This window comes from Pteronotus mesoamericanus, unplaced genomic scaffold (genome assembly GCF_021234165.1).
Source record: "Pteronotus mesoamericanus isolate MK-2021 breed Mesoamerican mustached bat unplaced genomic scaffold, CSHL_Meso_final contig_263, whole genome shotgun sequence".
Taxonomy (NCBI): Eukaryota; Metazoa; Chordata; class Mammalia; order Chiroptera; family Mormoopidae; genus Pteronotus; species Pteronotus mesoamericanus.
Window position 1 is genome coordinate 14,039,583 of NW_026555112.1, and position 14,735 is coordinate 14,054,317.

The 14,735-nt window shown below is 43.4% G+C and overlaps 1 protein-coding gene and 1 non-coding gene across 9 annotated transcripts in view; both read right to left on the reverse strand.

Moving 5' to 3' along the window:
* Window positions 1–14,735, reverse strand: part of CHD4 (chromodomain helicase DNA binding protein 4) — a 28,482-nt gene that overhangs the window by 1,575 nt on the left and 12,172 nt on the right. For 3 of the 8 annotated variants that reach the window (XM_054574728.1, XM_054574730.1, XM_054574725.1), the window contains exons 16-38: window positions 14,455–14,655; window positions 14,125–14,262; window positions 13,752–13,873; window positions 13,479–13,652; window positions 12,993–13,134; window positions 12,777–12,908; window positions 12,544–12,661; window positions 11,097–11,221; window positions 10,530–10,767; window positions 10,221–10,396; window positions 7,548–7,728; window positions 7,377–7,463; window positions 7,198–7,286; window positions 6,962–7,095; window positions 6,474–6,618; window positions 6,195–6,360; window positions 5,839–5,936; window positions 5,600–5,729; window positions 5,241–5,312; window positions 4,800–4,937; window positions 4,439–4,547; window positions 4,196–4,328; window positions 326–524 (exon numbers count right to left, since the gene is read on the reverse strand). In XM_054574728.1, coding sequence (XP_054430703.1) covers window positions 326–524; window positions 4,196–4,328; window positions 4,439–4,547; window positions 4,800–4,937; window positions 5,241–5,312; window positions 5,600–5,729; window positions 5,839–5,936; window positions 6,195–6,360; window positions 6,474–6,618; window positions 6,962–7,095; window positions 7,198–7,286; window positions 7,377–7,463; window positions 7,548–7,728; window positions 10,221–10,396; window positions 10,530–10,767; window positions 11,097–11,221; window positions 12,544–12,661; window positions 12,777–12,908; window positions 12,993–13,134; window positions 13,479–13,652; window positions 13,752–13,873; window positions 14,125–14,262; window positions 14,455–14,655 — 3,247 coding nt within the window. Of the gene's footprint in view, window positions 1–325; window positions 525–4,195; window positions 4,329–4,438; window positions 4,548–4,799; window positions 4,938–5,240; window positions 5,313–5,599; window positions 5,730–5,838; window positions 5,937–6,194; window positions 6,361–6,473; window positions 6,619–6,961; window positions 7,096–7,197; window positions 7,287–7,376; window positions 7,729–10,220; window positions 10,397–10,529; window positions 10,768–11,096; window positions 11,222–12,543; window positions 12,662–12,776; window positions 12,909–12,992; window positions 13,135–13,478; window positions 13,653–13,751; window positions 13,874–14,124; window positions 14,263–14,454; window positions 14,656–14,735 lie in introns of all 8 variants that reach the window. The other 5 variants (XM_054574729.1, XM_054574726.1, XM_054574727.1 and 2 more) reach the window with 4 other exon arrangements.
* Window positions 6,019–6,157, reverse strand: LOC129071462 (small Cajal body-specific RNA 11). The gene has a single exon (XR_008529248.1). It is a non-coding gene; the product is annotated as a small Cajal body-specific RNA 11 (non-coding RNA).

Here is a 14,735-nt window from a genome sequence, read left to right on the forward strand (position 1 = left end):
CTTTAATTAGAAACAAAATGTTGAAAGGGGTCTAGAATTTGACAGGATCTTAAATCACCTCTAAAGTATCCCAGATGACATTATATTATTCTGCTTTGCTTTCCACCTCCAAGAACCTGAATATATTAAGAGTTAAAAGAGGCAAAGAACTACTGTCCTTGATTGCCTCTAACATAATAGCTTCCAAGGAGGAAGGTACAGATCCTCAGTAAGTCCTAAGCTCCCAGACAAATTCTGAAAAAGGTTTTGGAAACAAGAAATGTGTGCTGGGGAGGAGCAAAGGAGAAAGGACTCTGAGTCAGCAGGAGGCAGGGGAGCCACTGGCTACCTTTGTGCAGGACCGCATTGGCAGGCTTGTTTCCTGCCATTGACTCCTTGGACAGGTGCTGATGACTCTCTGCCAAACACTCCACCTCAGCAAAGCGGGTGTTTAGGGCCATGGAAGGGTGAGAGGGGTCCTCTGACATGTTCAGGTAAGCTGCCCGCCGCAGCTGCTCCTCAATCACCAGGGCTTGTTCTAGGAGCTGAACAAGGGATAAAAAGGAGACAGGAGTTGGACTAATACCTTGCTTATTTCTGACGGGCCTCTCAGAACCTATTAAAAAATCTTACGGACTACTCCCCAGCACCCAAGCAGTTCACCACTGCATTACTTTTTTTTTTTACTCTCTTTTACAGGTTCATTTTTTTAAAAATGCTATCCTTTATTGGTTCACTTACATAAAATGGTAAGAACTCAAATCAGAAAATATAGAATGTGTAAAGAATTAAAATCACAAATAAATCTAACTCCTAGAAATAATAACAATCTGAGGTTTTTCTTTCCATAGGTATTTTTTATATAATTGGAATTATATATACAGATGTTCTCAAAGTTACATAGTAATAAGCACCTTTATTATTAACTGCACTTCTTAAAAGACTTTTTAAATTTTTTATAACCTTCACCCAAGGATCTTTATTGATTTTGAAGGGGTGGAGGGAAGGGGAGGAGAGATGGGGGGTGGGGGGGAAGAGGGAGACACCCCCCCCACACCCCACCCCACATCGTGAGAGAGAGACATCAATTGGCTGCCTCCCTGCACACCACGACCAAAGATCAAACCCTTAACCTAGGTATGTGTCCTGAGCAGGAATCAAACCCACAATCTTCTGGTGTATGGCACAGTGTGCTCCAACCAACTCAGCCACTCAGTCAAGGCTGTTAAAAATTCTTAATGGTTGCACAGTAGTACATTCTATGGCTATATCTACCATATCATTATCATTTAAATTGTTTGACTCTTTTAAAATTATTTTTGTTTGCCATGTCTCCATTTCACTCCCATTCCTTTCCTTCACCAGTAACCCTTCTAATGTACTGTGTCTTTTTGCAGGTGTTCAAGATTGACTATTATTTCACGTGTACAGTTCTAACTTACAGAATGATGTTCTGTACATATAAAAGGATTTTCTTCCTTTCCCCACTACCTATCTTCTTAAAGGTCCATTTATGTTGTTATATCACGCTTGTTTTCTTCAGTTGTTGCTCAGTGCTCTAAGATGTGAATCTACATTTTATCTACCTACACTCCCAATACCAAACATCTAGGTTGCCTCTAGGCCCCAACACCAAAAAAAATCATACTGCAACAAAACCTTGTACCTGTTGCACCCGATAGAACTGTGTGAAAGGTTCTTTGAAATATATTTCAAAAGAGAGAATGCTCATTCACAAGTTATAAGACTTAATTTGCTCAAACATCCACTGGTTCTTAAAGAGACTCCATGGCGTGGGGGTTGGGGGGGGGCGCGCGGTCAGGAAAAAGGACAGTATGAGCATAATGGGCTGTTGCTTCTTCCACAAGATCTGGCTCCATCAGGGCCTACTAATTTACCCCCAAGCAGACCAAGCATCTACTTTCAATCCATATACCCTGCGGAGACAGGAGTTGGATTCAACAATTCCCTCCTACCCCAAACTATGAGCCTTCTCCAGGATCAGCCGTTGGCTTGCTATTCTTTTAAAGCATTCTCCCAAGAGATCTCCTCTCTCCTAGGTCAGCCAGAACCTATATGCAAATGATTTGACACTTTTCAAACCTGCAATTCAAGCACTGACTGCTCTGATTATTGTTCTGATTCCACTCATGTATGGATGATCACTAACTTGATCCCACTTGTCTATGGTGGTGGGGTACTGGGATGTTTATTTACTTGTGAGAAACACCAAATGACTTGCCTAAAACTGAACTTACTCTTTTCTACAAACTGTTCCATCTCCTCGCTTCCCTGATCTGCCAGTGATAATTAAACTTTCTCAGTGATTCAGGCTCCAAGTTTCAGTTATTATTGAGTCTTACTCCTTTGCATCTCAAATCCAGTGAGTCAGGGATCAGCACACTATGGCCTGGGGGCCAAATCTGGCCTGCTGCCTGTTTTTATGTGGACCAAAAGCAAAGGGTGGTTTTTTAAATGGCTGGGAAAAAAGTCAAAATAAGAATAGTTTGTGACACTTCATAAAAATTTTATGGCCCTGGCTGGTATGGCTCAGTTGGTTGGAATCTTGTCCCATAACCAAAGGGTTGTGGGTTCAATACCCAGTCAGGGCACATGCCTATATTGTGGGTTTGGTCCCTGGTCCGGGTGCATATGGGAGGCAACCAATCTATATTTCTCTCTCACACTGATTTTTCTCTCTTCCCCCTTCCTCTCTCTCTAAAAGCAATAAAAATTAAAAAATTTAAAAAAACAAAACCCTCAGGTGAGGATTAAAAAAACAAATTATATGAGGTTCAAATGTTAGTGCTGATAAAGTTTTATTGGAACACACTCATGCTTATTCATTTATCACCTACGACTACTTTCACATGACAGTTGACTATTTGCAACGGACCATATGTCCCACAAAGCCTGAAATAGTTATCTGCTCCTTTAAGAGAAAAGGTTTGCTGACCCCCACAATAAATAAGTAAATTCTACAAATTCTTTGGTGTTTTACTTCCTTTACTTGATCCTTTTCATTTTCCCCAACCAGCGTCACAGCCCAACCCTAACTGCCTATATCATGACTACATGATATTTTCCATGAATGTTGTTTCCTTGATCATATTAAAACTCTTCACAAACCCTCAAAAGCTACCCATTAACTGTAGGGTAGTCCATTCTCTTATTTGGTGCCAAACACCCCACTACTGACCCCTAACTCTTAACTGTCTCTCCAATCTGTCTCCTATGTTTTCTATAATCCAGCTGAGCTAATTTGCTGTTTCCAAACACCCTAAGCTCTGCTGCCTCAATGTCTTTGCGCAGTTTAATCCCTTTTAGTTTAAACAGCCTTCTGTTTCTACCAAATAATCTCCATTACATTCATCAAAACTTAATTCCAATGCCACCTTCCCCAGGCAGCCATTTGTGAACTCTCTCCCCGCTCCCTAAATTCCCTTTGGATAACTCTCTTACAGATTCAGCAGTCTCCCTCCTAATATCCAGAATAGCATTCATTTACTCACACATCTGCCTCTGTTTTAACTGAAAGCTCCCTGAGAACAGGCACTATACCTTATTTGTCTTTGTATCCCTGGGCCACTCATTGCTCAGCACATAATGTTTGAAGATTTATGGGTATACATTCCTTACTCCCCCAACTGTACTCGGCTTTAGAACTACATGTCTTTATGGTATCCCATTTTCCTATTTTGATGGGCTGCACACAAAGTACCCTCAATACATATTTGCTGAATTTCTGAGTAAGACTCCCTTCAGCCCTGGACTTCTTAGCCCTAGTGATTCTGAAAATGAAACTCTACCTTTCATCTCCATTTTGCATCCACTTCCCCCCTTCCACACAGATACTCTATGAGATCCAGAAAAACATACCACTAGTCCTCTTTAGAGATCCAACTCAACCCACCTCTGTATCTTCCCTGAACAATCTAACCTACAGTGTTCCCCCAACACACCCAGTGAACCAGAGTCTATGTCATTCATCAGTCATCTTCAGCCCTTGAACACCTGGTTCACGTCCAAGTCTGTATGTCCTGACCTTCACTACTGAAGATAGTTGGGAACAAAGCCCTTCATGGAATACAGAAAGTTAAGTACACACAGAACACAGTAAATAGTGTGTCTGAATAAAGAGACTCCCTCCTTCGTAGTCCCTTCTGTACTTTACGGGCTGTCACTTCAACATGGTATCCCTCCCTACCCTGCTCACCTTGAACCTCCGTGCTAGAAATTTATTCTTGATCTCTAAGAAATTTCCACGGTTCATTTCACCCTTGAAAGGTTCATTGAGGATAGCATAGCGTGGGTCATTCTGGATGTCCTGCCACCGGGCATAGCCATGGCTATTGGAAAATTGCTCAGGAAAACAAAACAAGGAAAGAGCGAGCCTCAATCTGTGGAACCTTCAGAAACCTTCACCAAGAATCACAACTCAGACTCAGGCAAAGGATACTTTATGATGCCAGCCAGCAGCCAGTAGTCATGTCGTCGATGCCAGATCTCATATGTCTTCTTGGTGACTGTGGCTGCCCGCTCTTCATTCTGCCAAAGGGAGTGCAACTCTAAAGAGGGATTTAGGGAAGGGTGAAGAGAAAAAGAAAGGCAAACATCTGTGAGAATTCAACATGCTATTTATCTTGTCCCTCAATACCATTTTAATAGTATGCCTGTGGCTTTCTAACATGGAGCCCAGAGGAGCATGCAATCAGCCTGGCATTCCCTCAACTAGTTGAGATGTCTCTGTGCCCTGGTTTCTAACAACTCCAATTTCACCTCAGATCCTTCTAACCCCAGTGGGCCCCTCCTTTTCATACCAGTAAAACCACCATCTGCAATGTTGAACATGAAACGCTGTTTAATATTTTTTTTCTGCTTCTCATCATTTAGGTCCTTGGGGGTTTCTCCATTCTGAAGCATCACCTCTTTTTTTTCTTCTTCTTCTTTCTTCTCTTCTACAGGATATGCAGAAGAAAAATGTTAGCTCCGGACACTATGACCCTTATCCATAGTGCTATGTGCTATAAGATATCCACCTCCACCCTTTCTCCACACAGGTGTTTCTCAAACCCAGGAAAGTTGCCACCGGCCCAGTGACAAATAAATGTGGTGACAAATGGAGTCTTAACTTGGTATAATGGCTATGTGAGTGTGGATATGAAGGTTAGGGGTTAGAAGGGGGAGTGTCCCAGAGATAAAGTCCTTGCTTCTAGTTTTAGAGTCCTTCTAAATCATGGTCAGCTTCTCCAAACACCCACCTTTATCCTCTACCACAATGGGAGTCAGGTCTATTGCTGACTTCTCGTCCACCTTCTCCACATCAGCAACACCTGGAGGGAAGAGATCACATTGAGGGTGTATCTAAAGAAGAATGTCCTCCTCTGTTCCACACTCTATCCAACTAGAACAATCCTAAACCAAAATCTTTATGATTAAAGTCTTAAAAGGTCTCTTAAGGTGCGGGGTGGGGGGGTGCGCGCAACACCCACAATTTAAATCAAGGGTACAGGATTCTTCAGTGTGTTACTTCCTCCTCCTGATCATCTCTACAGCCTGGCTGGAAGTCCAAGAGTGACTGGTTTACAAAGGGACCTGGATTGCTCCCAAATGTGGATACCTTTGGACTCTGTCTCCATAGGTTCTTCTGTCCTCTCCTTCACCTCCACCTTTTCTACTTTCTCCTCTCCCTCAGGAGGTTCAACAAGGACCTTTTCATCCTCTGAGGCAGGGGCAGGTGGCTGGGGACACTTCAAAGGAAAAACGACAGAAGTTGAAACAAACAGGCTTGCACCAAAAAGGAAGAGCAGGCTTATCCACCTGCCTCTGGTATGGCACCCAGTCACCTCCATCTCTTACCTCAACTGCGGCCTCAGGGGCTGCAGATTTAACCTCCTTTTCTCCTTCTGTACTTTCTTCTTCTTTGAGGCTATTTTCCTCTATTTTTATGCCGTCCTCTGCAAACAACAGAAGACAGATGATTAGAAAAAAGGTACTAGATCAGGGAGAAGATCATGCCTTCTCAGTCTGTCTCATCTTATTGTCCTCTCGTGCCTTTAAGAGCCAGCCCTATACTCAGGACGGCCCTCCTAAACTGAGAGGGAGATTGCTCTGTGTCCTGCCGGACTTCCCTGTACAACTGAGCACAGGGAAGCAGAGAAAGCATAGGCCAGGACAGGAAGAGAGGAGCAGAAATGACAGTACAGCAGACTTACCAGCAGGTGGGGCAGGTGCAGGAGTATTGGGTTGTGTGTCCCCTGGAGTAGAGGGTGTAGGTGTCTTTGGGGATGGTGACCCTGGCTGGGACATTTTCTTGTTTTCCTCTACTTCAGCAAGTTCAGGCATACTCCAGCGTCCATTAACATGCTCAAACTCCTGAACCTGTTGCAATGGGACAAGATGTTGAAGACCCAATTCCAGTCCTAGGCTCCTCTCCTATGGCCCTCCAGTTTTCCCTAGAAACCCTGAACAATGGAGAGAGGCTCAGGGCTCACCTTCTTGCGAATCAAGGACATGACACCAATCCTAGTAAGGACATGCTGGCGAGACAGGCCTTCTCGGGGGACACCATCAGCAAAGGTCTCAGCCCCGTCTGCTCCTGGCTCACATAAATGCCGCATAAAAAGAGAGACGTAAGCCCTGTAGTGAAGAAAAAGAGAAATGAGTTAAACAGCAGTCATGCCAATTCCTAGATGAGACTCCTCCTCACTCCCAGTAAGGGATATCCCAGACTTCTATGGCTCCATCCTGAGGTAAAGCCCACCATTACAGTGAAGGCTGGTCTCCAGACCCCATGCCATGCATGCCCCAGGTTCTCCTTCAGAGAAGCTAGGAACACAAAGAACCCTATTACTAAGAGCTTCACGTGCCAATTTCAGAGGAAAGAGCCCATTTCCCATCTCAGCTTTGACTAGTGCAATGAAACGACCAGAGATGAGCAGCAGCCCTTGCGCTACATCAGTCCCATTCTATCTCAACTCACTTGAACTCTTTCTCTGATTTGCCTCGCAGATCTCTCACAAGCCACTGGGTGGTAAAAGCATCCTGAGGTGGCATCCCATATCGCATGATTGCATTAAGAAAAGCTTTTCGCTGCCGTGCATTAAAACCAAGTACCTAGGGAGAGAAGGAACCTGGGTGAGAAGGAACAGGCCTTGCTTTACCACAGACCCAATACTAGCACTCACCCACATCTCCTTAGACTCTTATGGAACTTACTTCAATATTCCCACCAACACGAGCCAACAGAGGAGGCAATGGCTTATCTTTATCATTCCGCAGGCCCTTGCGACTGGGCCTGCGGGGAGCTGCAAGAAGAAAAGAATGCATGAGTGACACTGGTTAAGGTATTATACAAAGAAATATTTAAACAACCAGCAAAAAGGCATAGCCCTCACCTTCTGAACGTTCATCAAAGTCTTCATCACCTTCCTCTGAAGCCACTGAATAATCGGACTGGTTGTCGGACTGGTCGTCCTGCCAATCTGGAGGGAGAGAGGGCAGATGAGCGGGGCCCACTGCTCTAGTGGAACGGCCCATGGGTGGGGGGCGGGGCCGGCCACACACACCTCGGTCCTCCTGGGAGCCATCATTGTAGTTGACCTGTTTACGGATTCTTTTTCCTTTGCCCAGATTTCGGGCCAAATCTTCTTGCTGCTGCTCATAATGGTGCCGCAGCAATTTCTCCCAGTAGTCAGGATCCACACTTTCTTCCTGTTTTATGATTTCCCGTTCTACCTCCTCTTCCTCCTGGGACAGAGGGAGGGCCAGGACTCAGGGGTGCTGAAGTCAGCACCACCAGCTACCCCTGGTCCTCACAGTTCCCATTCTACTAGTTTCTTTTCATGATTGGACTCAAACACTTGGTGTGCCTGCTTGGACCTAAGAATGTGAAAGAAACTGAATCGACACAACATGGCTCCTCATAATTATGTATAGATCAGCAGTCAAAACAATTAAAGAAAAACATGAGATAGAGCCAGTATCACAAGAGCAGCTGAAGAGATAATTTGTGCTTTCCTCTATGCCTTGTACTGATACATACACAGCTGGGAGACAGCAAATGAAGAAAAGAGAGGTTAGAGCCTTAGCAAGGCAAAATGGATCCGCTTCTGAAGCCCTACGAAGATTTTCATAACAAATAAAGTGGAAGGGCCATAAGCCCTTCCGTTCTTCTAAACTTCGTAAGTTTACCAACTGTGTGCGCAAAAAAAAAAAAAAAAATTTACATGTATATATATCATCTTACATTCCTTTTTTTTTTTAAAGACTCTATTTATTTTTAGAGCGGGGGAGGGAGGGAAACATCGATCAGTTGGCCCTCTTACTCTCCCCAACTGAAGACCTGGCCTGCAACCCAGGCATGTGCCCTGACTGGGAATCGAACTGGTGACCTTTGGGTCACAGGCCAGTGCTCAATCCACTGAGCCACACCAGCCAGGGTAGGCTCCCATAATGCTCATGGCTCCTCTGAAAGTCTTCTTACATTTTTTTCAGACATTTCAGGACCACTAACTGATTCTAACTCCCTTATATTAGAATTAAACTACTGCTTATAGCCAACATTAAAAACAACCTGTTCTGTCCATCATTATTAAAGTAATTAAATGCTGGGGATTGGGGGTAGGCAAAAATGGGTGAAGGGGGTTAAAAGGCACGAATTCCCCATTATAAAATAAGTAAATCATGGGAATGTAATGCACACTATGGTGACTATAGGGAAAGTTGCTGAGAGATCTCAAAAAAAAAAAAACTAGTAACTATATGGTGATAGATGTTAACTAGACTTACTGTGATCATTTCACAGTATATACACAAATTATCCACTCATGATGATGTACATCTGAAACTAAAATATGTCAATTATACCTCAATTTTTAAAAATAAATAAATTATGGTACATCCAAACAAGGACATACTATGCAGACAAAAAAAAAAAAAACACCAACTGGGGAGCTCTTTATGTGCTGATTTAAACTATATCTTCAAGATTTATTAGACAGACAAAAGCAAGGTCGAGAACATTATGTTTAAGAAACAACTTTCGGGTTTAAAAAAATGTGTGTATATTCATGTGTGTCTATGTATGGATATATATGTAATTTGCATGTACATAAAATATTTTTAGAAAGATATACAAAAAACTGAAAACATCAGTGATCTGCAGGGAGAGAACTAAGTAGTCAGAAGTGGAAGAGATTACCTTTATATCTTTTGAATCTTGAACCATGTGAATTATTATCTACTCAAAAAATAAAGTTTTGAAATATTACGAAGTAAACAGCAGCAGCAGCCACTAATAACATGGCCATCTGTATACCTGTGTAATCCTTAGCAGACAAGATCAACACGATGGAGAGCACCACCCTCCCTCCCCAAACTCTAAGCACGTGCTGCCACAGTCAATCACTTCTATATACAGTCACTGCCTTGGCAGGAATGGGGAGCACCGTCAAAAGGGCAGTTTTGATCGATTCTTGTCTATAGAGACCTATGTCAGACTTTCCAACCAGTTACGCATCACTGAGGTTAGTAGCATCACCTTCAAGAACAAAAGTAATAGATACGTATCAGAAAAACACAGCAAAAGAGATGGTTCTGAGTTGGAAGGATAAGAAAAGATGGTAAAGACCACCAGTAACTTATGTCAGTTCAAAAGAACTCTCAGCTGAGTGGTTTAAAAGAGGACCAAAGGGGAGAGCAAGTGTTTTTTTTTTTCATTTCTCACCCAATTTGATCATTTGGGGAAAAAATTATTGTAAAGAAGCCACACATTTTATTGGTTTTAGTATTTTTTCTATTCTTTACTAAAAAAAGACCAAGAAAAGGGAAAAGGAAAAAAGAGAAAACAACAATTCTAATGTTTTAAAAAGTACAGGGCAACAGGCTGTCTAGGTATGTATCTTATTTCTGGTGTTTTCTCCAAAGAGACCTGAACTAGCATACAAAAGTTTACTTGTAGGGTTAACAAAACACATAAGAAGAATGACAATCTGATAAAGAGCTAACAGAACTGTTCTGAGAGTGTGAAATCTGGCTATGGGTTTCCTGACAGCCACAGCAAAGATAAAAATGTGATTAGCCACATGTTATAGTATATTTTCCAGAGGACGTATATATCAGCTTATCAACATACTAATTTGCCTACAGATACTTTCCTCCTGTCTTAAATACCATCTTAGTCTCAGTTCCAATTTTTGAACCAATCACCAAGCAAAGCAATGCCTTGGATTCATACTCACCCCCATTTCTTCTTCCCGCACCACATACTGGGCCACTTTGAATGAGCTCAAATATTCATTCATGCCCTGCAATTCTGTGTCTTCAGTCTCATCCTGGTTCCGGTCCAGCAGTCGTTCAATGGCCTTATCATCATAGTGGATAACACTGCTATCCTCTCCCTCTTTGTTGTCTCCTCCTATAAAGAATCAAGGGTCCATAACCCCAAAGTCAGATGTGGTAGAAAAAAGCAAGTTCTACAGTACCCTAGGTATCAAAGATTCCCTTTAGAGAGGCCAAGCCCCACACTGTATCAAGCTACACTAGCTCACCTCCATCTGTGGCCTCATCCTTAAATAGTTCCTCAGTGCCAAACTTGAGGATGTCATCAAGCTCCTGTTTAGACATGGATCCAGTCTTGGAGCCCAGCCCAGGCCGAACCACTAGATGCGTCAGCATCATCTTCTTTTTTGCCACCTGCGTGATACGTTCCTCCACTGACGCACGGGTCACAAACCGATATATCATGACCTTCTTATTTTGCCCAATACGGTGAGCTCTGCTGAAGGCCTAGAGATGGGCACAAAAAGCCAGAAATTGAAGTAACCGTATCTCCTGCTTTCACTCTTACCTTGACTTCCACATTATAAGCAAATATCCACCAATAGGCAGGAGCCGCAGCTTAACTTCATACAAAACTTCCTTTTGCACCCCTGCCCACAGACACCACCCTCTACCATGTTACCCAAAATAGAACCATAGATAACACAAACTCTCTGGCTTATGATATACTGAAGGACATAAAAAGAATCAATTGTTTTCCCCTGAAAACAAGTAATTCCAGATGGTGGAGCCCTCACTTCTAATAAGTTCAGCAACAGGCTGCTACCTCTGCTCACCTGGATATCATTATGGGGGTTCCAGTCAGAGTCATAGATAATAACTGTGTCAGCAGTGGCCAGATTGATTCCAAGGCCCCCAGCTCGAGTGGAAAGCAAGAAGCAGAACTGCTGAGCACCCGGTGCTAGGAAAGGAACCGAAAACATTAGAAGTGTCTTCTGAATTCCAATTAATAAATGTAGAAGGAATGGCAGAAACTTAAAACCTCATGAGCCAATGCCACAGCAATAATAGTTATAAACAAGGTTCACCTATTGATACTGAAATCAATGTGAAGGAGAAACAGGGTCTTACCACAGTCTCAAATACCTCTTAAGATATTTATCTATTACAATAGAAAAATAACTTTTTTCCCATCCAGTGGAGAAACTCAACAGCCACCACCTGCATAAGCAGTCAAAGTTAACATCAAGAATGGGGCATTCACACCACGTCCTCCCTCCCCGCCTCCCACAATATCATGCACTGAACAGGACACAGCATTGCTTTCTAGTTCTTGCCCAAAATGCCTAATCTCGATCTAAGCATGAGAAAACTGACAAACTTAAAGACAGTCCACAAATAGCTGACCAGTAATTATCAAAAGTATGAATGTCATTAAAAAAAGGAAAGACTGAAGAACTGTCACAGATACGAAGAGACTCAAAAACCTAATCAATGTGGGATCTGCACTTGGATCCTAAAATAGTAAAAGGACATAATGGGTAAAACTGGTGACATCTCAATTAAGGTCTCTAGTTTAGTTAACAGTACGACACCAGTGCTAATTTCCTGGTTATGATAATTGTACCACGATTATAAAAACTGTTAAAGAGAAACTGAGTAATGAGTATAATACATGAACTCTCTGCATTATTTTTGCAACCTCTCGTTCAGTCCAAAATTATTTAAGATTTTTTTATGTTTAGAGAGAGAGAAAGGGAGGAGAGGGAGATAAATGTCTATGTGCAAGAGAAACATTGATTGGTTGCTTCTCACATACCCACAACTGGGGACCTGGCCCGCAACCCAGGCATGTGCCCTGACTGGGAATCAAACCGGTGACCTTTTGCTTCACAGGCAGACACTAGTCCACTGAGCCACACAAGCCAGGGCCAAAATTATTTTTTAAAAAAAGAGGTAATGGCTACAAGTGTGCCACTAACTTGCGATAATGCACTTGGTTAAGTCCTGGTCCCTCATGGGCTTCAAGATACAATGAGGAGGAGGTTAAAGAAATGTTCTTCTTTCTAGCAAAAGAATGAAGACTTCAAAGAAAAGAATCTCCTAGGAACAGTCCAATACAGTCTTCTAATGGAGACATTCAAAAGGTTTACTCTTCCATTATCAATTGACAAAGACCCAAAAGAACTATGCAGAGAAGCAGACACACAAGAAGAACAAGTGACTGATCCAAAGACACAATGAATGAGGCGGTCTGGATTTAAGCCACTCCTTCCCACGTACCATTGAAGCGGTCAATGGCCTCTTGACGCATGTTCCCAGTGATTCCACCATCAATACGTTCATATTTATAACCTTCATGTTCCAAGAAATCCTCTAGGAGGTCCAGCATCTTGGTCATCTGAAAAAAGAGCACATTTAATTATGAGAAAGTCAGTTGATAATCCCTTCCCTTCATGTCACTGAGGGTTGTCTACTGCTATCCCCTAAAGCTCCCAGCCCAGTCCACACAATACCTGTGAGAAGATGAGTACACGGTGCCCACCCTCCTTAAGGTTCTTGAGCATCTTCTGTAGCAGCAATAATTTCCCAGATGCTCTGATTAGGGCACTGCCATCGTACATGCCATTAGGCATCTTCGGGGCTTCCTGAGGAAAAAAGCAAAGAACATTGGAAGAAAGCCTCACAGAGCAGTTCTAACCCACGGAAGAATAAGAGGTGGCACAACATACCATTGCAGCCACAGGAAAGAGATATGGGTGATTGCAGCACTTCTTAAGATCCATCACCACATTCAGCAGAGAGACCTGGTTGCCGCCACCTCGAGCATTAAGTGCTTCAAAATTTCGAGTGAGGATATATTTGTAGTATTTCCTGCATGGGCAAGGGAGGAAGGTAAGTCAGACTCAAGAGTCTTCACATGACCCAAAATGCAGTCCTAAGATCTGAGATCTTCCTTCCAACATATGCCACTCTGGGACTAAGGAAACTGAACAAGCACTACAACCACCATTATTTTAAGTAAGGTAGGGTATAACTAACTACGTAACAACCAAGAGCTCTAGCTCCCAGGCATGAGGAGTCTTTAGGCCTTGCTTGCTCCTGTCACCAGACGCCTTGAAGCAGAGTGTGGGGACGAGTAAGAAACAGTTCACAGACTGGCTGGTATGTAACAGTATTTGCAAAATGGAGTCAATATTCTGTCCCTTCCAACGTACTTCTGCATAGGGCTCAGCTCCACACGCACAATCAGTTCTGTCTTGGACGGCATGTTCTTAAACACATCGGCTTTGAGACGCCGCAACATGTGAGGCCCCAGCATGTCATGCAGTTTTTTAATCTGGTCCTCCTTGGCAATGTCAGCAAACTCCTCCAAGAAGCCTTCCAAATTGCTTCAGAACAAGAAAGGAAAACATCGTTAGGGAGAAAGGGTAAAAAATGGACAACAGGAAAATAAGCAGAATTATGAGATTATACATAAACACACTTACTGGAACCTCTCAGGGGTGAGAAAGTTGAGCAGATGAAACAGCTCTTCTAGATTGTTTTGTAATGGAGTCCCAGTCAGCAACAGCTTATGCTGGAGTGAGTAACCATTTAAGACCCGGAAGAACTGGCGAAGCAGATGGAGAGAGGTAAAATTCAATGAAAACAGGGCTCCAGTATATCTCTGCAGAACCCCAAGCTGTTACAGTAGCCAGTACCTAGGTCCCCCACCCCCAACTCCATCTCTTTTATGGCCTGGCCACCAAGAAAAGCAAAGACCATTTTCCCCTTTCTTCTCCTCCTAAGCCTCCCCTTAATGAGGAGATGGTACTAAAAACTAACACTGGAGGCCACAATTTCCCTCCCTTTCCCCCTCACCTTAGACTGATTGTTCTTGAGCCGATGGGCCTCATCCACGATGAGGCAGGCCCAGTCAATAGAGCCCAAGATAGCCATGTCGATGGTGATCAACTCATAGGATGTCAGCAGCACGTGGAACTTCACAGACGCCTCTTTCTGCACAAGATGGCAACCCGGTCACTAATGTTCAAGTTCTCCAGTGTCAGCAAACCCAAGGGACTGATGGGGCTTTTCCCTCCATCCAGCTGTCACCTTTTTGCCTCACCCCAGGGACCCGGTCACAAGGAGGCAAACCAAGCCCAAGGCAACAACTTTCCCTCGAGAGCAGTCTCCCTTCCACTGAGATACCTTCATGCGAGAGGCCTTCTTGCCGCCACGAATGGCATTGTCTTCAAAGGAGAACTCATTCTCTCGGATGATGGCCCGGCTGTCTTTGTCACCCACATAAGTCACCACGTACATATCTGGAGCCCACATTTCAAACTCCCGTTCCCAGTTGATGATGGTGGAGAGAGGAGCACTCACTAGGAAGGGGCCTTTGGAATGACCCTTTGGGGAAGGAGGGAAGAAGCACAGTAAGGACTAAGGGACCATTCTGCTACAACTCCAAGTCCCACCTCTATCCCCTG